Genomic DNA, 22,496 nt, shown 5'->3' with positions numbered 1-22,496 from the left:
ATGCTGGTGATGGAATATGCAAGGAATTGGTGCCTCCAGGCCCAAGATGAGACCATCTGGAGGGAGAAGTCGGCCAAGGTAGAACAGAGTCTGGAGGAGCTGGACCAGGCCCGCACAGCCAGGCCAGGTCATTGAACATCGAGACCCTGTGCACTGAGTGAGCTCTCTCACCATCAGGCTGCACCTCCCACCACCCACACTGCCTCTGACCCTTCCATACCCTTCTCTTTGCCTCTCCTCACCCCCCAGGTATAGGAGGGCATTAATCTGACTATCTGGTGTGGTGGCAGCAGCCCTAAACTGGGAATCAGAAGTCCTGGGTTTGAATTCTGCTCGGCATTCCCTGGCTGTATGACCCAAGGCTGTTCACCTCCCGCTCACTGCCCTCATCCTTGAAATGGGGCAAAGAAGAGTCAACCTTGAGTCACAAGTTCTCAGGATCAAATCTGCTAACGGGAAGTTCTCTACAACACTATAGTGATGATGATGATGACGACAGTAACTTGCACACATGCAAATGTGAATGACCACTGACTGGCCTTTATCCCTGAGGTCATGTTTATGCTTTAAAAGGGAAAGTCTGTCAAGTCAAAAGAATCTCTTATGGGTGAAGTCTGTGGAAAACGTACTTATGAGATAGATGCTGGGCCAGCTCCTCCGGCCCCTTTAAGTGTGGCGGGGGCTTAGTTAAAGCCCTTTTATCCTGGCCTCATTTTCACTTCAAAGGCAAGTGTGGTTTCTAGGAGGGTGGAAGACGGGCAGGCAGCACGTCTCCCCGTGTCCTTGGGCATCCTTTCCCTTAGCTCCTGGCCCACTCTTTATACCTGTCACCCAGGGGCACTGGAGATGCCAAGACCAAAAGTCCATACTTATCATCTTGAAATAAATAAATTTAAGGACCAAAGTCTGGAATAACCTGAGGCTGGAGTATGTAGTACCTGTCGCAAAATTCTGTGTCAAAAAATTCTAATCAAAGCTGGGGAATTTGGTAATTAGCTACAGAGAACAGAAATCTGCCCGAGGTCCCTGAAATATGTTCCCTCATTCATTAATTTCTTAAACATCTTGAGTTTTCGCTGTCCCTTCTGCTAACTTCAATCTAACACTACAAATAGATTACTCACTAGGAGTAAAAAGTTTAGTTTCTTTCCTTTTCTTTCTTTCCTTCTCTTACTCTTTTCTTTTTCCTTTTTTTATTAATTGTAAAATATCAGCTTCAAAACATCCGTTTAAAAAAACAACAGTTAAGGGAAAAAAAGCGAAATGTCAAAGTGCCCTCAATTCTTTTGTGCCTGTGATTTTACTGCGTTGACAAGAAATCATCCTGAGCTGATCATTAGATTTTATCTGCAAATGGAGGCGGGAGGATGGGGGGAGCTGGGGGTGTCAGTATTTCACCAAACAACAGGCAATCCACATGATTAGTGAGGAAAGAACATTGCTCACACAGGTGGCTGGAGTTAATGTTTGATCAAGTAAATTCTGACATGCCAGTGAGGTGCTTGTCCATTTTATTTGCCTCTCTATGGCCAGAAATTTAGGAATGCAAACTGGAGCAAGAGGAAAAACAGAAAATAAACTGATGCATGAAATGTAAACTCTCTCTGTTGGTTACTATCATGTTAGAGAACAGAGCTGACCAGAAAGAACCCCCTTCTTTCCTCCCACGAGTTTTCGCAGATGGTTATATTGGTTGTTTCAGAACGAATTCAAAGGATTGAGTCGGAGGCAAAGAAATTCAGCAGCAGGGCTGGGGTGAAAGGGATAAGGGTTTTGGCTCCAAGTAACACCTTCCAATCTGCACAACAACACAACAGGAATTTGCTTGAGGCAGGGGGGTGTGCCACATTTTAACTTACCCTCGAGAAAAGATCCTGAATTTCATCGATGTTCACAGTAATCTGACCTGATTCTAAATATCACCGCTTCTCTTTTTCCCCCTCTGGTTAAATGAAGTTATGCAGCCCCAACACAAAGGTGCAGACAAGGGCAAAGCAGGAAACCTCCCACACTGGAAAGGAAGAGAAGAATCACAGAAGCCAGAATGGCTTTTATTGAAGGGCATTTCAAAGCAAATATCGACATATATGGCATCTTCGTAAATCCTCTGTACGTGGATGTCCCTTACACATCAGAACTGGATTTGATCCTGAGCAACAGAAAGAAGGTACTGAGAACAAAGCGAAAGCAACTGAAGCACAGAAAAATATTTCCAACCTATACAACAGACAAAGGACGACTACCCTTAACACACCAAGAGCCAGGAGAGGCATGCAAGAGAAAAACGGGCAGGGGATCTGCACAGGCGGACCACGGAGGAGAGAAATACCCTTGGCCAATAATATAAAAGACTTCCCAAATTCAACAGTGATCAGAGAAATGCACCATCAGAGATTAGATTATACCTCTTAGGCTAGCAGAAGCCAAAAAATGTTACTATGTTCCATTCATGGCGAGGGTGTGGACAAACAGGCTCCCTCACACTCTACTGGGAGTGTAAATTTGTAGGCTTTTAGAGGAAAATATGGCAGTACCTATTAGATTTTAAAAACTGATCACTTTTGATTTGGGAATCTTCTCCTGGAAATACGCCTACATATGCAGAAAGACAGCTATATGCAAGGTTCACTGAACCTCATAATATCCACAAAGTAGGAGAAAAATGGAGTGTTTATCAACAGGGAAGTTTATACCAAATAGGATACATCTGGGCTGTAGAACTTTCTGCAGCCTTTAAAATGAATGAGGTAGAATCAAGCATATTGACATGAAAGAATGTTCAAGAAAATTTTGAGAAAAAAGGTAGTTTGCATGGATGGACCTTGAAGGTATTACGCTAAGCAAAATAAGTCAGACGGAGAAAGACAAATACTGCATGATCTCACTCATATGTTGAAGATGAACAAACACATAGATATAGAGACCAGATTGGAGGGAGGAGGTGGCGGCGGGCGAGAGGTAAAGGGGCCCGTGTACAGCGATGGATGGAAACGAGACTCTTGATGGTGAACAGCATGCGTCTATACAGAAGTTGAAATATAACAAAATTTATATAATGTTAAACCACCGTTAGCTCAATAAACATGGTGTAATTTGCAAAGAGTATACATAGCATAATCCCAAATTTGTGAAAAAATTATCCCTATATATTTACGTGTGTTTTCGTAGGAGTAGTCTGAAAGGACATAAGCTGAAGACCAGTGAGGTTGCAGGAAGGTGAGAGGAATTAGACTTTTTCTTTCATGCACATCTCTATCTGTTGGACTTGTCATATTAAGAATGTATTATCTGAATGATGGAAAAAATAGAAACTGAGTTTCTAAGCTTGGAAAAGCAGAAAATTGTTTCATTTACTTTTCAATGTCAAGGCGAACTGCTGGTGTTTAGATGAACTCGTTCTGGAGGTTGTCCATTAGTTCAGGTGCTTCTGCATGGCGTTCCCTGTAGAACATCCACTCACGTACTAACTATTGTCCATTAATTAAAGGGAGCGGGAACGAAGAGGCGGACCTCATAGCCCTGTCACTGCTGTGGATTCACTTAAGCTGAAGTCAACATTAATTAATTGATATTAAAAATTAATTAATATCAATTAATTAATAATAAAATTAATTGATATTAATATTAATTATCTCCCCAGCTTTGCTCTGCACATTAACTTTGTCAGAGGACAGGACACTCCTCTGCCCAAAGCCCTTTGCTGACTCCCATCTCACTGGGAGAAAGTCAGCATCCTCACAATGGACCAGAGAGGCCCACGGACTCCTCACCTCTCTGCCCTCACACCCTACTCCTCTTCCCCAGCACACCGCACCCTTCAGGCCTCTTTTCCGTTCCTTAGACACAGAAAGCATCCCTGCCTCGGAGCCTTCGCCCTTGCTCTTCTCTCTGCCTGGAAGGCTCCTCCCTCAGCCATCCAGGCCCAAGGCGCTCTCCGCCACTTCTCCAGCACGTCACTCAGACATTGCCTTCTCAGTGAGGCCCACCTTGACCACCACTTTTAAAGTTGCAATCTCCACACTTCCACCCCAATAGTCCCTCGCCCCCTCCCCAACTTTATTATCACCCTCGAATCTTCTTTCTTTATTTTGTTTATCGTCTCTCTCCCCTGACAAAGATTTGCCCCTTGACCAAACTCTAGCCAGGCTCCCTTGGGCCCTCTTCTTGACTAGGCCTCAACCTTGATCTATAAATGCTTGACAAACACTAAGAGAGTTTCTGACGCCTCAAGGCCGCATCCCTAGGATGACCCTAGCCCCCTTACAGTGCCTGCCTGCGAAAATTCCAGGCTGCCAAAAGACTTTACTATTTGTTCCAACCCAGACCTGAAGACGCGGCCTTTGTCTCCCAGCCTCTGTGGGAGGGGAGGAGCCTGACTTTGATTAAAGGCCACTTAACAAACCCAGATGGGTTTCATGGGGACCAACCCCTTCCCACTTTTTGTAATTTTTCACTTCCCTGACTCTACTTCCTGAGGCACTGCTCACTCCCCTCCCTGCTCCCTCATTCTCCCTTGAAAACGCCCAGTCACCTCTGTGCAAATCAAAGTGGAGCTCAGTTCACACTGGACGCTTTTCCCTACTGCAGCAGTGGTTCCTAGCTAAAGTCTGACCTTGCCACTTCAACTAGCTTTATCTTCAGCGTTCCCCACTATGGCGCAGGCTCCTTAGGCTGGATGCTGTTTTTCTCACTGGCACAGAGTAGAGAATCAGTAAATACCTGCTGACCCTCACTGATGGGTCAACAACTGTGTGTGGATTTTAGTCCCTGAGCCGCACTTCCGAGCTAGGATAAGTGTGTTTAAGCTTTTGCATGAAATATCATTGCTCACTTCGCTCCGTAAATACCTGGCAAGTGACAGGTGGCTGAGTATCGCAGATCGGGCCCATCTTCCTAAACTTATCTTCAGTTTGTTTTTAAGCCTGATCGACTACCATCTGCTACATGCTTAATATCACTCATCAACCTACTCTACCGGGCATGGAATATCATGCACATGAAAGGTCACTGAAGTGCTGTGCAAATAGTATTTGCTTCCCAGGAAGCCTTTACTGTGGGTTATTATTTCCCCCACCCAATCCTTTATTTCCATTCGTGGTCCTGGTCCTGACACTTCCCTTCAACTCCAGCTCCCCCAGTGACTCTCTAGGGTTCCCTTCCCAGACTTCATGGAAAGCGCTTTGGCTGTGCATTCCAGTAACTTCCTCCAGATGCCATTCAAAGATGTCTTTTCAGCATCTATTTTTGAGGGCCTCTTAGGTGATTTGAGTGCTGCTATTTCTCACCATACTCTTTCTCCCTTATTCTCATTTTTTTCAGCTGTTGCTTCTCACCATTTTTAGGTGGCTACTAACAGTCCCGAGTACTATCAGGCACTGCCAACAAATGCTGTATAAGCAACTCCTCTGGGCGAGGCGCGACGGAGATTGCGGAAGTCTAATGCTCACATGCTGCACCAAGGCCGGGGGAGACAGTCTATACTCGCGTGAAAAGTTCAGAATTCCTGCAGAGCTGTCGCGTAGGAATGGTTTGCTGAATCAAGTGGCTACGTAGGAAAATTCTAGAAATATCCAAGGCAAACATAAACTGTACGAATGACACAATAAGTCAGAGTTCTCCACTTAGAGCTGTAGCCCCTTCCCATTAGCCTTCTCACTTCTACGGGTGTTTCCCACGGGGACTGTAATATCAACCAGAGCTGACAATAACGTATTTTCCTATTGCATCCTCAAACCTGCCTATTTTCTAACATCCTCATAACTGTCAGGGGCACCACCAACATTCTGATAGTCAGGTGCACCTTAGCATCTTCAGGCTCCCTGGAAGGAGATCCGTGCCCATCCATCCGGGCAGCGCTTCCTGAGGTGTCCGTTCCTTCTCATTTCTGTGATCACAGCCCCGTCCTGGGCATCAATAACCTCAACTCCAGTCTCCTTCAGCCTCTCCCTCTTCTGCTCTACAAAAGGCATCCCAGACACTGAGAAAGAAAGAATTAAAAATGCTCCACATCCAGAAAACTTTCCAAAAGTGTATATTCATCTTTTACTCTTGTCTTTTCATGTTCTGGGTAATGCCGTCTTAAAAGATGGATTTCGTTTTTGAGTTCCCAGGGAATAAAATCTTTTAATCTTTACTAAAAAAAAAAATTCTACTTCCACATCTTAATCCTACTATCCAAAAACCCTCTAGACACTAGACAGGTCACAGATAAGTCCCAGAAGGCAATTCACATGGGTGCTCTTGAAGCAAAAATACCCTGCCTAGGTGGAAGTTCTAAGGGCTCCTTCTCTCCAAATCTTTCAGAGCCTCCACCTACTATAAATAATACATAGTAAGGTTTAGCCAATGGGAAAGCAAGAGTAGACTTCTCAGCAGTATAGAAATTTCCATGGATGGAATTTTAAGTTACATTAGTGCTATAAGGAACCCATCCTTAAAGTAGTTGACAAGCCCCATAAAAGCTATCCACAGAGGTTTGTTCCTCAAAGCGTGGTTCATGCAGCAGCAGCAGCAGCAAAATTTAGAGGGCTATTAGACAATGCGGAAGCTCCATCTCCACCCTAAGCCTACGGAACTTCAACAAGATCCCCAGGTGACCCGTAACCACAGGAACATTTGAGAAATGCTACGTTAACTAATACAACTCTGTCACCTAAGTCAGATGCAAACTCAGCGCTCTGGTCAACAGGCCGTGACAGCTGATTTGAGCTGTCCATTGATGCATTGACGTATCACCCCAATACCCCCCTAGAAGAAAATGGTAGACTTGGTGCTTTCTGGCGTGGCTGACTAGGTCTCTAATTGTTCATCTTCTGTGGCTGTCTTTGCTGCCTGTTGACTCTTAACAGAGCAGCAAGGTGACAATGGCAGAAAACCGCAGCCCAGGATTAAGGGCTTCCTTGATGGGGCAGAGGGACCAGCTGAATCATATCAAGACACCTCCACCCCCAGTCCTCGTAATACTTTAGCACAGGTGAAGGCCTGCAAAGACGAACATCAAGGGAAGCCTTGGAGGAAGAGGGCTCAAAGAGCAACACTGCAAGTAGGTGTGTGCAGAGGAGAAGGGAGGAGCGGCGGCCACGCGGCCCCAAGTGGGCGTGAGAACAGGGGCATTTGTACGCGGATTTTGATGGACAAGGCAGGTTTTTCAGCACCAGAACGTTCAAAACAGATTTCTATCAGGTGCCAGCCCCCCCGGGACTTTGTCAGCTGCCTCAAGAGCAGTCAGCCCAGTGAAAAACTCCCAATCTTGATCTGGATAATCACCTGTGACGCAATGCCAACTCTAAACCCTTGCTGAGAAATGTTTAATCAGATCAGGCCAGAGGAATGCCATCTCACACCTGAACAGGCCCAGAAGCCAGGGCCACCATCTGGGAGAAGGCAATCCCCAGAGAGCCAGGGTCTGAATCCGCCTCACCAGCACAGGGTTCCGTGTGGAAAGAGGCCCAGGCCTGATCTGCTGTGTGAGGCCCACTAGCAATGTTCCTACAGGAATGGAGAGGTCTGGTAAAATGAGCTCCGAGGGCTAAAAGGAAATAAAAGGGGCCCAGAGGGCACCACGGTGATGTGCCCCCAACAGCAATTGTGGTTGCTGTGGGGAGGACATCAGGGAACCTGTCAACCAAGCGAAAGAGAATGTCTGTCTTTATGCCCAACCTTCTCCCTCGTGTAAAGAATTCCCTTATCCCTCCAGCCAGAAGATCGGCTCCCCCAAACAGGTACCCCACCTGCACCCCAGCCAACGACCTCCATCATCCTTGCTACTCTTCCTCATTCCCTAGGAAAACCCCTCTTTCTTCTTCCTTCCCTATTACTCCAAACACCCCACTGTGCCATAGAACATCTACTTTATTGTAGATGAATGTTTTCTTATTCTATATAATTTTCTCACCTTGTCCTTTTTCTTCTTTCTTCCCTGAATGGCTATTTGGCTTTTCTCCACACAGTTTTGCTTCCCAGAAGCCCAGGAATTCCTCACCTCGCCAGTCCGCTGGTACACTGAGGTAATGGATATTTCTGGTGTGTCTTCCCAGTCCCCTCATCTCTTATCTAAGCACTATCCTCTCCACACCTACAAGAGTGCCTCCCAGTACCTCACCTGTCCCACATAATGGACATAGCTGCTTACAGGTATGGCCCCTTGGCCCAGGCTGGGTGTTTGGAGTTGGGATCCAAGGTCACTGCAGAGTCTCTTTGTCAGCTCGAAGTGAAGATAAGTACATTTGGGACCTCTGAGGTAAACATGTGCTCATAGCAGCAGAAAAATCTGGTATGAGTGGATGAGTGGATGGATGGACGGACAGACAGAAAGACAGAAGGATGGATAGATGGATGGAAAGATAGAAGGATGGATGGATAGATGGAAAGATAGAAGGATGGATGGATAGATGGCTTGATGGATGGAAAAACAGATGACAGATAGATAGATAGATCCCTAGAAAGAAAAACGGATGGAGAGATGGCGAGAGAGTGCCCTCCTTAGCTACAGGCAACTCATCAGTTCCTGGTTCTAGGCCCTCATGATACTCAACTCTACTTCCAGATCTGGGGCTACTTTTTTCTCCTTATTAAACAAACAAACAAAAACTCTCTTCTTTTGCTCAAATAACTCTCTTCTTTTTGCTCTATTACTGGCCATGGAAATTTGTTCATTTTGATCAAATCCTTGCTGTCACTTGGTAATCCTCTTATTCATACCTGAGGCCCTCCCACAAATGTCACAGCAGCCTTCTTTACTTTCTTAATCTCACAGTCACCATGTTAACAGTTCAAACCGGCCTGCTTGGTTGCATATGCTACCTTGCACGGTTATACATTTTGGGGATATGAAGTATTACTATAAAGTAAAGACTTAGATGTCCAAATGCTTGTTATTCCCACCAAAATAATCATGCCAGGACACAATAAATGTATTCCTACAATGTGGCCACTATCCTGGCCATTTCTGAAATGCCTCTTCAAATCCTCTCCAATGACACAGGAAACCCACGTCTCCGGCAGGCAGCCTCCGTTTTCAGAGAGAGCTGCAACTGTGCTATAATCAGGCAAGCGGATAAGAGGAGGGATCACACATTTTAGTCATAAAAGTTTTGTTAAACACTGTTTTACCTAGTAAAATCATAACTGGAATAAGCATATACTCTTCCAATATGCCAGCTTCGAAAGATAACATTCATTTGAAGACATAAGTTCTGGGACATTTATTAAGTGTAAATCACATTCTTTGTCATTATCACGCCTTTCTGTCACCTTCATGTAGGCATCTGGAGCAGAAATCAAAGAGTTATAATCCCCAGTAGGTTGGATACAAGAGGTTTAATATATGTTTGTTATTAATGGTTAGGGTACTTAATTATTATAGAATAATAGAATATAGGATAATAACAGAATATATAATAGAATATAATAATAGAAATTATAGCTCTAAAGAAGATATACCAAACATTCATGTAAGTTAAAATATACATAAAGACAAAAGATTACAGACCAACACTGATGACCTGAATCATGGCCATTAGTTACATGTCACACAGTTAAAATATGGGAGCTGCTGGTCCAAAATGGAAGCATCGCACTATGAGATTCCTGCCCTACCCGCAGTCCTGAGCCATGGCGATGGTAATGGTATTTTTATTTAAGTCACAAGGTTCTTCCTGTTATGAGGGATAAGCACATAGCTACTTTTTCTCAAGACTTCACAGAGACATCAAGAAACTGCAAAGTAAGGTATATAAATGTCAAGTCTTTGCCAACAGGTCACAAAGTGAGCTAGATCTCAGAAACCTTTCGAAGGCAAGCTGGTGCAACCTACTTCTTTGTGCAAATTTCAGCTAGTGTGATCAAAGACAGTGAGTCACCCGGGATGGTATTTTAAAAACACTAAAGCTGCTTCAGAGTTTTTTTCCTGAGCTGCGCTGTAACTGAAACCACACTTGTACTTTGAGACAAGACATGGTCTTGTGCGTAATTATACCCCCAAGATTGGGTAGTTTTAGGTCACAAGAATGCCCAAAAGTAATGATCATTGAAGGGTGCTAGCCTGTACATACTAGATTCCAGAATCCATTCACAATTAATCCAAATTTGCTGTCTACGAAAGAAGTTGGAAGTGTTGGGTGTACCTTAAAATGAATAGAGAATTGGTCGGGGCCTTAAAAAGACCTTTTGATAGAAGTAGATGTTTGTTCTGCTGCTCTCTCTCATAACGGTATTTGTAGAATAAAACAGGATGTGATCTCCTCCTGTTGGTGGGGACGTGTATGAGTTGTTTTCTGTGAGGGGGATGGATATACACTAAGGCAGCAAGTGGCAAGGGAAGAGAGTGTGGGCTTTGAAGTCATAAAGATTTGGGTCGCGGTTCTGTTACTTTCCTGCTACCTGCGGGATTTGGATGGGTCTTCCTGAAGCTGGGCTCCTCATCTGAAAAATGGAGCTGATACATAGTTATGTCCCAGGGCGCCCATCAAGATGACATGTGATAGCATTTGTAAGTAACACAGGACTGGACAGAGGTCACTTCCTTCGAGCCTCTCTTGCCTACACTCCTGCATCCAACACCCAGCCATGCCTCCAACGAGGCTGCAGAGTCCCTGCGTCGTCACTTCCATCATCAGCACCCTGAGGCCAGATGACATTCACGACTTCCCTGTCACAACTTCTTCGACAGATGTTGCGAGGTAAGGCTTGCACAATACCCCCAAGACAGCCCTGATTATAAAACACTCTGGTTAGTTATTTTTTAAATTTTAAAACATTTGGAGATCATACCTTTTACCCAATCTTCTATTTTTTAAAATCATTTTTGCCTAGTTTTCCATTAATAGATCCTTGGTGTCAAAAGAACTGACTTTTAGGTAATTCATGCATTAATTCTGTAAATATCTAGTAAGCACCTACTGTATACCAGGCCCTGTATTAGGCATTGAGAATGCAAAAACAAGGAAAACATACTTTTTGTTTTCAATGATTTTACAGTATGAGGCAGGAGACAAATCCACGCATAATTTTAATATACCCCAGTAAGTCCCATAATAGAAGTATGCAGAAGGTGCCCCCCTTTACATGGCACTTTAAAGTTCAAAAGCACTTTTCACACATTTGAGCCTCGCCAGAATCCTATGAGCTAAGCGTCACTGTTACTAATCACTTCCAGGTCAGAGATCAGGAAGCAAAGCAGAGGAGGCTGAGTAAGCTGACCAAGGTCACACAGACAACAGCCATGATTCCGGGTCTCCTGTCTGGGCTCTCTGTGTCCTTTCCACCATTGTCCCTCAGTGTCCACGACAGAACATACTCAGAGCAAAGCCTATCAAGCTTGCAAACGCCCTACCAACGTCACCTAAACTGTGTCTTCCGGGAAACATTCAGACACAGGAAGCTCTCATTCTCTGGCCCTGGCCTGACACCCTAGTTCCCGCCGCACTCTCTCCCACAGGAGCCCTACTGAGAGCCGCGAGCTGCTGAGGGTTTTCTCATGATGTTGGGCTGTTTCAGGCCTTGGCGCTTCTGCCAACACTGTTTCCTCTCCCCAAACCCTCCTCCTCCACCTCACCCAACTCCATCTTCCTGTTCCTCCTCTTGCATGGAGATGGCATAGGTTTCACCTCCTCCAGGAAGCTCTTCCTGATTACCCTCCCCCAAGCCAAGCCTCCTCAGTTCTCCCCCAGGCCCAGGACAGGGCACAGTCATAGCTCACACTTTACTGCACTGCAGTTGTCGGCTTCTCTGCCTGTCTTCCTCCACTAGACTGTGAGTTCCTTAGGGATGTCTTTGCAGCCTCTGTGTTTAGCCCATTCGCTGTTTGTTGATTGAATGAATGAGTGAAAAATCAAGATACGGTCCCTTGCCTAGTGTCCCCTTGCAGTAGCTCAAGCTCAAAATAAATCCACAGCTTTGCCATCAGTCTCAGAGCTACCACTGAACTAAAGCCTGCCCCGCTTAGATACAATTAGCTCTTTATGCATCCTCTGAAAGCAAGAACAGGAGGAATCATCATCATCAGTCATTTTTTTGAGCATAATCATGACAAATAACAGTAGCTTAGATCACTAGACACGCCGCTATATCTGACCTGTCACACCCTTTTGGCTTTCAGTCTTACCCCTAAAATCTCAGAACCACGTCTGCTCACCTCTGTATACCCAGTGCTAGAACAGTGACTGGCACATAGCAGCCCTCGCCTCAATGAATGTTTGCTGAATGAATGAATGAATGGATGGATGGAAGCTGCCCAGGCTCAGTCCTTTCTAAGTGGTCATATTGGCCCTGTGGGATGACTTCACCCTCCAGGCCACAACTGGTGTGAGTTTGGGTGGGTATCAGATCAAGGACAAATAATCCACAGGCTGCTCTGTGACCTGTGACCTATGGCTTGCCTGATAAGGTGGCTTCAAACAGTATATCTTTTCTATGCAATTTGCACTAAGAAATATGAAGAAACTATTCTGAGTAAACATAGGGACAAGAGCTAAGGGGAGGCAGAGGGGCTTGCTGTGGGCAGGGGGGAAGCCACGGCGTGAGCGGATGGATGCAGAAGCCCCTGTGAGGAAGAAGCTGCTGGGATTAGAGTAAGGACGCTGCTTAGCAGAGAGGCAGAGAGAAGCTCAGTGTCTGGTGAGAAAGTGCTGGAGAGAGAAAGAGGAACTGGTGCCTGGCTTGACCAGGGCAGGGCACAGGCTGGATCTGGGCCCATTGTCCTCATCACCCCACGCCCTTTTTTACTGCCCAGGCTGCCCCAGCTTTCCCAGCAGGGTGGCTGGGCTCTTCCGTGAGTCGGCAGAAACAGAACAAAACCAAGAGCCAGACGGTCTTTGTGTGGTGAAAAACCACTCTGAGTTACGCAAATGGAGAGTGAGCAGGCATCCTCTGCTCCTGGCCGAGGGCAGCTCCAGCCCAGCTGTGTCTGGGGCCCAGGAGTGCCTTGGACCCAGCCACCGTGACAAAGCGTTATGCTCTGGGAACAACGGCTGAACATACGAGCATCGACTGGCAGAGCGGCAACGTTGGAGGTCAGTGAGAGGCACTGGGAGCACCAACAAGGTGTGGACAAGCATGGACTTCCCCAGATGGAACAGGTGACCATCAGCTGCAGACCCCGTCTCAGACAGCAGCACCTTGTGGCAGTGGCCAGGCAGCAGCGGGTCTGGACTGACAGAACATCCAGCTTTGCTAGATTTCCCGTTCCACTTGGCACTGAACACACCAGGGATGAAAGACACAAGAAAAAGGTACTGGATTTGCCATTACTTATACAGCTACATACACCAGGGCAAAGGGATGATGCGGAGATGAATCAGGTACCAGGAGAGATGAGACTGTACTATGTACCAAGCTGATCAAGTGGTCCACTCGCTCCCACCTCCCTTTCTGAGGGGGCTCAAATGGTTCTCCGTTCAGTACAGCCCTACATGCAAGACTAAGAGTCATCGCTTGAAGACAGTAGACACCTCTTGGCCCTCCCTACAGCCCAGTGGGTCCAGCACAACGTGTGGCACACAGTAGGTCTACAGTCAGTACTTACTGACAGCTTACAACAGGAATAAGTCCTGGCCTCTGTCCTAAGGTTCTTAACTCAGTAAAACATTGGGCTTATCAGAAGAGCACGTCAGAACCCACTGACTATATTAATGTTCCTAACGTGGAAGAAGACTGGTCTGAAAATTAAGAGCACACCTGTCCCTACACCATGAAAAGCTTGCTTCAGGATTTTATTTTTGTAATGGATAAAACATCACTTTATTTACAAAGAAATACTAGATTTTAAAAATCCAGAACTCTTGTTGAATTCCAGAACTGTGAGTTCAAATACCATAAAGCAAAAACAATCTCAGTTTCTATAAGCTCAATCAAAGAGCTTAGGCATCAGTTACAATGTTATTTGTTATATTTTAAAAGTGTACTTATTTAAGGGGCCGGCCCAGTGGTGTAATGATTAAGTTCACGTGCTCCACTTTGGTGGCCCTGGGTTCACCAGTCTGAATCCTAAGCACAGACCTAGCACTGCTCATCAAGCCATGCTGTGGGAGTGTCCCACATATAAAGTAGAGGAAGATGGGCACAGAAGTTACCTCAGGGCCAATCTTCCTCAGCAAAAAGAGGATTGGCAACAAGAGGACTGGCACCAAATGTTAGCTCAGGGCTAATATTCCTCAATAAAAAAAAGTATTTATTTGAAAATATATGGCTTTCTTCACATTTTTGGTATGGATTTTAAAATATAAAGCTATGGCTTTTGCTGACAACGTACCTGCATTTTTATCATGTGAAAAATTAAGTGTTCAAATCATAAGTTCCACAAAAGCCGCCGAAGCCCGAGATGCTTTCTTGACAAAAGTCTAGTAATAAAGCACAGACAGGAGAGTAGATGCTTCTGTGATGTCCCCACAGCACCAACACAGTGCCAGCACAGAGCGGGTCTTTTAAAAATATGTTCCCTATTGGACTGTCTCTTACTGGCGTAGGAGGCAACATTTCTGAGGCCAAGTTGCAAGTCTTTATCATTCTTTCATAGAGAGAAGGGTGGAGAGGAAGCTGTGGGGGGAGGGGGTGACAGCTGGGGGTAGCCAGCAGGGGGCGGTTCTTTGGGAATGAGTCTCTTCTCTGATAACCTTTGGAAAACACCTTCCAGTCTTTTCTTCCTTCTCCTCCTCTGCTCCCTCCCAGCCGCACATCATTGAGAAATGTGACATCTTCCGGGAATCAACACTCTCCCAGGGACTCACACTGAATGGTTCACCCCTTATTGACAATCGGCTGGAAGCAAGAACGGGAGTAAGAAAAGCTGCTTGGGAGGGGGCAGCAGGAAAAGAGAACACCAACAGGGATGTGAGGAGAGGCTAAAGCAAATTCTTCAAACTTAACGCTTGCCCAGGGCAACCCTGGTCACAGTATCACAGTCCACATGGCAGCAAGCCACGGTGATACAGATGCCACAGCGCAGTGGTTCTCAAACTTGGCTCCACATTAGAATCGCCTAATGCCCAGCTGCACCAATTAAATCAGAATCTGGTGTGGGACCCGGCCATCAGGTGCTTGGTTGTGGTTTGGTGGTGGTTGATTTTTTAACTCCTCAAGTGTAACCAACTTTGAAAACCAGTGCCAGGGAGCAATGCTTCTCAAACATTGGCGTGCCTAAGAACGACCTGGGGATGTTGTGCAATGCAGATGGGGATTAAGTAGGTCTGAGATCCTGAGATGAGGCCGATGCTGTGTGTGTGGGGCCGGTGCTGACAAGGCCACATATGATCTAGCTCTGGCTACATCCTCCCAGAGCTTCTGGGGAGGGCCAGGAAATTGGGCCACCCTCCAGGCCAAGGAATGCTCTCACAAGGTGGTGTAACCTTCTTACTGAGCCTCTCAGACAATCCCGTTATCCCAGCCCAGTCGTGTGGCTGACGATCCATCGGGCATGGCTGCACAGGCTGCAGGATTCTGGGGAAATACTGTGTGTCAGTGAGGGACCAGCTCATTAGCTTTTTCTCTCTGACTCTAAGAAACACAGAGAGCTCCTGGTCATGTTTAGCCTGCACTTGATTCAAGGCTCAGTTAGGAACATGGAATACAGTCACGTGGAAGACGTTCATGCTTTTACACGTGCGGCAGCATCCCTGGGTGCAGAAGACAACTCAGCTGGAAGTTGTCACTTCCTAACATCCTTTAAGAGTGCACAAAAGCCACCGAGTTCTTGGAAGTAAAATAACTTTATAAATTGAAGTCCATAGTTCACATGGTGCACACTTTGCACACTCACATTTAAAATGTCTTTACTGCCCTTGATTTCTATCTACGAAAATGACAAATGATAGAAGCATGCTTATTGTATCTACAGTCACCAACTGGGCTAATTTTCCGTTGTCCCTTTAGAGTCATCTGAACCGTTAATCTCTGTAAAAATCAATCAAGCTTATCCACGGGTCAAGTTCAGTTTGGCCAAGACATGAAAATCAGGAGGTAAAATGCATTCAACTCAATGCTTTTCACAATATGAATTCGGCAAAAGAACCTTGACGCAAATCCCATGACCTACGTCCCCCTAACCTGCAATTCTGACCGGCTTTATCCAACGTGATCTGCAAAGTCAGATCAACAGTATCTTTGATGTTTTCTAAGTATACACGTTATGTGGCAAAAACAAGACAAGAATAGAAGGGACAGAGGGCTTTGATGGAAAAGAGGGGAGGCAGAGATATGGAAATGTGCCTTTTTCCAACGTGACACCCGGGCTCGGCTAGCAGCGAGGTTGAGTTAGAGCCTGACCACAGAGCACAGAGCCTGAAGGGGTCGCGGTGGAGGGCAGTGTATCCACGTGCACCATTGCAAGGGCCCTCCGCTGCTGCTGGTAATTTTGATATTAGCTTCATTTCCAGCTCCCATGCATCCTCCCTAGATTGCAAATCAGAAAACAATCTGTGGAAACTTAACAAATCACGCAGACTTTTAAAAACGGTTCTCCCAGTTCTTAGGATAATGCTTTGTTCAAAAGCATTTAAAAATGATTAATTATTTAATCCCCATAACCTCCCCCTGTGGTAGCGCCACACTCGCATCCCCACTGTAAATACCGAGACAGGAGAGCCAAGGCTAAGTGATTTATCGCACATTACACAGCACAGCGCCGGCAGCACCAGCCCTTGGCCGAGCTCCTGGTTCTGCCTGTCCCGATGCACAGAGCGGCCCCCAGGCAGGACCACCGTGCACACGGCGCAGACAGGAGCCAGGGTGCCAGGCAAGGGCCAGCAGGCCGGGGTAGGGCAGAGCTGCTGACTCCAGGCTTTGTCACATAACAACGATCACCACCGCCTGCATGGGTCTGGACAGGGAGGAAACATACCCCCGGTCCTCTGACCGGCAAGCCCCAAAGAATGCTTGATTTCAGAAGCATGAGCAGTTGGGAGGGTTTCCAAGACCTGCACTGGCCCTAGCCTCCGAAGTGAGAGGACCGCACCCTTCCGAGAGACCAAAGTCACAGTGAAGACCGACAGAAGGTTCCTGTCCCTGCTGGACAAGCCTAAGAACCCGAGCAGCTGGCGCTCTGGGCCGCAGAGCCGCGCGAGAGCGCTCGCTCGCCCTGGGGAAGCGCGCGCCCACCCCGCGCAGTAGCCGCAGTCCAGCTGGAGCATCTCCGGCCGTGGGGACCGCGCCGCGGGCAGCCCAGAAGGAGGGCGGGGGTGGGGGGAGCTCAGCTTCGCCCTCCGCCTCCCACCCCAGCCCCTCCCCTCTGCCGCCAGCCTGCGGGGTCAGTGCCCGCGGACGCCCGCGGCGCCGTCGCAGCCACCTGCCCGCGCCTGCCCTCCCCCGGCCCCCGCCGGCGCCCCGCGCCGCCCTTACCTGAGCCGGTGATGTGGACCCGGAGCGGGCGGCCCCTGCTCGAGCACGACGACAGGTCGCTCTGGGAGCGGCCGCGGGGACTCGGGTCCCCAGGCAGCCTGCGCAGGGCGGGTGCCGCGGGCTCGGGGGCTTCGGCCGCCGCCGGCCCGGCCGGCTCTCCCGGGGGCTCCGCGGCGCGCCTGCCCGCCTCGGCCATCGGGGCCCGCAGCGGCCGGCCCGGAGCGCGGGGTGGGGCCGGCGCCCTGGGTGCGCTGCCGGCGCGGCGACCCCGAGGCAGCGCGCGGGGCGGGAGGCTGGACGCCGGGCGCCGAGCTGCTGGCGGGGAGGGCGGGAGGAGGAAGAGGTCAGAAAACTTTGCACAGGAAGGAGCCGCCTACAGCTGGCTCTCGCTCCCGCGGAGCTGTGCCGCCCTCGGTGCCCGCGCCCATGCCCCGCTGCTCCTCCCCGAAGGCCCGGCACTGCCCGTGGCAGGATGGCTGCCGGAGGGTCCCCGCTGGTCGTCACCCAGCAAGCAGCCTCGGATAAGCGGAGTCGGGGTTTCAGGAGCTGGGATGCACGGTCAGGGTTAACAATTTTGGGGGGTGGGGGGAAAGCCGTGTACGCCCACTTGAGCCGCCCTGCGATGGGAAGGAAATGACCAGACCCAGTTGACAGGTACGAGGCTGCAGCGCCAAAGAGTACTGGACCTGCCTGCGGGCCGGTGAGCGCCAGACCCTGGTGCCGCTGAAGCCAAGTCCAATGACCATCACCTTCACCCCTGCCCTCAAGGCCCTTCTCTACCTCTCACGGTTGCCCGCATTCCTGGGTGTCTGCTCTGTAGGCTCAAAGGTCATGTTTAAAAGATTAGTCTCCCGGGGGGCCGGCGGGTGGTGCAGCGGTTAAGTGGGCACATCAGCTTGGGTTCACGGGGTCGGATCCCGAGTGCAGACATGGCACTGCTCGGCAAGCCATGCTGTGGCAGGCACCCCCCTTTATAAAGTAGAGGAAGATGGGCACGGATGTTAGCTCAGGGCCAGTTTCCTCAGCAAAAAAAAAAAAAAAAAAGAGGAAGACTGGCAGCAGATGTTAGCTCAGGGCTAATCTTCCTCAAAAAAAAAAAAAAAGAAAAAGATTAATCTTTCAAGAACTGAATAAATAACACAGATTTGATGTCTGAGTCAATGCTTTCTAAGGGAAAGACAGGTTTCCTGCGTGGATTGGAAATATCTTCCTTAACGCCATGCCTTACAGGATTTTGCAAAGTTGACAGTGGAGATTTTGCAGGTTCAGCTCGTGATCTCACAACCTAGGCTTTATCAGTTTCACCGTTGGGCCCCCAAGTTGTGACTTGCCCAGAATGGAAAGGCTTAAACCAGGCCCAGGAGGCACCATTCCTGAAAACTCGAGGCAATGGAGGAGGAGTGTGCCTGGGCTCACACAGGCCCCGGACAGGCAGCAGCAGGAGGAGGAGAAGCGGAAGGGGCAGGGTTAGTAGCTGGCATTTACTGACACACAGGCCCCTATTCCAGGTGCTGTCACTTTGCACATGTTGTCTCTTTTAATAAGAAAACCAACCCAAGCAGAGAAGGTAAGAGACGAGGGGACAAAAATGAGGGGTGCAAGCTGGAGAAGCAGATTTATACCTACAAAGGCCTTAGCGGCAACACGGTGATGATGACAGCCTCTGGCTCCTTTAAAGGATTTCACCTGTGGTTCTCACAGCAGCTCTGTGGGGAAGGTGTGATTACTCCGGTTTTGCTGTGAAGACTGTCCAATTCAGGTCCATTTCCATTGTTACTTTACTCTCTCGATATCTTGTGTAGTTTAGGGCAGAAAAAAGATGTCTTTGCTCCAGAGCATTGACTCGCACTGTTTTAGTGGCTGGGTCATTGATGGCATTCAAGGGGCACTTCGATGGACTTCCCACTTCCCCTGAACGATCAACATTAGGCTACAATGGTATTTCTCATCCCGCTTTGCTCTCCAGGGCGTCTGTCTGTCCTCCTTCCATCCACTTCCTCAGCAGTTACTCCCCTTGCAAGCTGCCGTCCGTCTGGGGCACACACGCCTGCTCCCAGCACGTGAGCCTCGCCTCGCTTTACTCTCTCCAGACCTACAACACGAGGGCTGCCTCCCCGCTTCCAGGCCTCCTGCTCCTCCCTGCTCTGGCGTAGCCTCTATGCCATCTCTTCTGAAGATAAATAAATGAGTCATTAAAACTTAAGAACACATGAAGTCTTCCCTGACCAGTCACTCAGTTATGCAGCGACCTATCATCTCAACTTGTATTCAGTCAATGCACGTTTGAGTGCCTTTTGTGGGCCACGTGCTGTGCGAGGTGCTCCAAGCCCCCAAGGAACCCCTCAACCCCACATTTCTCCATTGATTTTCCCTTTACAGTCAAGCTGCTGGGGAGAGAAGCATCCACTTGCTAGTGCCCTGTTCTTCGAGTCCGCCTTCCTCCTTCATCCCTTTGCCATCTGCACGGTGACTTCTGCCCCCTCCACCCCAGGGAGCTGCGTTGGCCAAGCTCTCTTCTGAGCACCTAGTTGCCAAAGGTACTGGGGACCTCTCAGTCTGACTCAGTCGGGCCCCCGCTGCAGCTTGTGATGCTCTGGACCACCTGCGCCTTTTCTGGACTCTGCTTCCCCGGTTTCTGGGACATCATCTCACCAAGTGTTCCTGCAGCCTCTCTGCTTCCTTGTTGCCCTCTTCTCAGGATCTCTTTTTTCGATCTGTTCTTACCGAATGTTCCCCAGGGGTCCAGCACCAGTCCTCTTCTCTTCACACTTGACATATTTTTTCCTGGGAAATCTCACCGTCAGCTTTGAACTACACACAGATGCCTCCCAGATTGCTACCTCCAGCCCAGATTTCTCTCCTGGTCTCCAGCTCCCAGTGTCCAGCTGCCTCCTGGGCTTCTCTTCCTGATGTTTCCCTGACACTTGGCAGTCAGCATTCGCAGAGCCGACCTCCTCCATGAACCTGTTCTGTCTGCTCTCCATCTAAATAAATATCTCCACAATCAGTTTCCTCCCTGCTGTTCCCCACCCTTGTTTCCCCACCAAAAAGCTTCATCTTTTGTTTCCTCTTAAAAGGAGGAACTCTGCCTCCAGGCTCACTTCCTTCCACTCTGCCCTCTCTCTCATTCCTAGAATAATATTTTCAAAATGCCCACAATACTTTGCTGCTTCTCCGTTCACATCCCTTCAGAACAAGCATCCATGACACATACTCCAGTGTATACTCCACAGCCTGGCATAGCAGGACTCCGGACCTGCCCCAGACTCTTTCTTTGCTGCTATTGTACGTGCTCTGCTCTCTGGCATGCAGACGTGTTTGTAGTTCCCTGTTCCTCTTTTCACGGTTCCTCGAGATGCTCATTTCCTCTGCCTGCAGCGTCACTCCCCACCTTCCCTAACTTTGCCTGACCGACCGACCATCACTCAGCCTTTGAGCCTCAGATTGAGCGTCTCCCCATCCCTGAAGCTTTCCTGACACCTCTGCAGCCTCCAAACCAGGCAGCAGCCACCCTGAACAGTGCCACAGTGTGCCAGGTGTATCTCTGTACGTCACTGTTCACACAGGGCTGTCGTTGTTGTTGTCGGGGCGCTAATCTGTCACCCCTCCTCCCTGTGAGCCACCTCAGGGCAGGAAGTACCGAGACTCAACTTTGTTCTCTCAGCACCGCCATGTGTTGAAGGAATGGATCAATGAATGAAGTCTATTTGGGCAGACAGACATTAATAAATAATCACCTGGTAATTCATGCAAGTGACAAAACTGAAATGTACGGGGAAGGCCCTATGGGAACCAGAGGAGTGGGGATCTAACCTGCATGAGGCAGTGGATGAGGGAAGGCTCCCCAGAGGAAGTGGCATCCAAGATGCAGAGGCACCCCAGGATGACGGAGGGCATCTGCAAGGACCCAGAAGCTTGAGGAAGTGGGGCTCCTCAGGCCACTGTAACATGTGGCTGGAGAACAGGAAGTCCATGGGGAGTAGCTAAATTTGAGCCTCAAAAAGTGGACAAGAAGTGGATTAGGATTCACTTTTCAAATACCATTATGCCTGCGTGATCCTAAAATGATCAGACATCATATTTATTTGGGGCTGCTTTATTTCCAGTTTTGTTTATCCCGTTTCACCCCTGCTATAAGATTTCTATTCCTTAGCAATATCCCTTGGCACTTGGGACAGTATTTTGCCCAGCACTTCATAAACGTAAGCTATTTGACAGACTGAGAAAAAGGAGGCAAAAGGTTCAGTTTTTTCAAAGCAAAATGTTTCTAAATGCTATTTGTTTATTCAGCTATTTTTATGAAACATCACTTCTGAAAGATAAGAAATCAAAACTGAAGAGGAAAAAGGAATTACTTTCCATACGTACAGTGTTGTAACAGTGATTTAACACACCAAAAACATAATCTCATTGTTTTACCCTTTTTTTTAAAATTATGATTTATGTAGGATTATGAAAGACAAACATGAAAACTTCTCAGCTGGTTTGATCCACCCATGAGTGCTTAGTACATTCTGCCCTCAACGGGGGTACGGGGATATGGTGTGGAACCCGCCTCCTCGTGGCCAGTGTGTTCCTCCTGCCTCGCTTGGCCAAGTGGGCCCCTCCCAAAGCCGCAGCTGACTTCAAGGGCTCTTTGTATGTTAGTTTCACTTATGGAAGGGAGAATTTTTACTCAAAGACTTTAATAGTCAAAGGTACAGACATTTAGTCACGCTAGGGAGCCAAAGGATATTTTGTAACTGATCGGTATTTCATAGTGTGGTTGTCTTTAGCTATGAATGGGCTGCTCAGGTTAAAATCAAGCTTCATGAAGACGTTTCTTGAAGACAATACCAATCTCCTTCTAACTTGTATTAATTTTATAAACGAAATTTTATTTTGCTGTCTTCCCCTCCCCTCACGTATATACAAAGTTCCATTTACAAACAAAACATGCACACAAAAATACAGTGTAAGTGTTTACTTAGAAAATACTATTACAATATACATGGCATTAAAAATGAGTGTCTTTCATGGACAATATTGTTCCCTTAATACAGGTAGATAAAATCGCCATGAGTGAAAGCAGGGTTCACAGTAACATCTGAACAGAAGTGGCAGAGATCAGAATGGGTGATACACAATCACAATGAAATTACAAAAAGGCAAGGACTCTAGGTGATAAA

At 47.8% G+C, this 22,496-nt stretch overlaps 1 protein-coding gene across 7 annotated transcripts in view; it reads right to left on the bottom strand.

Moving 5' to 3' along the window:
• The window catches only part of PHACTR2 (phosphatase and actin regulator 2), a 247,941-nt gene extending 230,341 nt beyond the window's left edge, over positions 1 to 17,600 (bottom strand). The window contains exon 1 of one of the 7 annotated variants that reach the window (XR_011502442.1): positions 17,329 to 17,600. Coding sequence is in view for 6 of the 7 variants with exons in the window: in XM_044768845.2 (XP_044624780.2) it covers positions 17,329 to 17,524 (196 nt within the window). In the remaining variant the exon portion in view is untranslated. The remainder of the gene's footprint in view (positions 1 to 17,328) is intronic. The other 6 variants (XM_044768845.2, XM_044768846.2, XM_070506560.1 and 3 more) reach the window with 6 other exon arrangements.
• Between the last annotated feature and the right edge of the window lie 4,896 nt (positions 17,601 to 22,496).

The sequence above is a fragment of the Equus asinus genome, chromosome 1, assembly GCF_041296235.1.
Source record: "Equus asinus isolate D_3611 breed Donkey chromosome 1, EquAss-T2T_v2, whole genome shotgun sequence".
Lineage (NCBI taxonomy): Eukaryota > Metazoa > Chordata > Mammalia > Perissodactyla > Equidae > Equus > Equus asinus.
The sequence above is the reverse complement of the archived record's forward strand: the minus strand, read 5'-3'. Positions and strand labels throughout refer to the sequence as shown.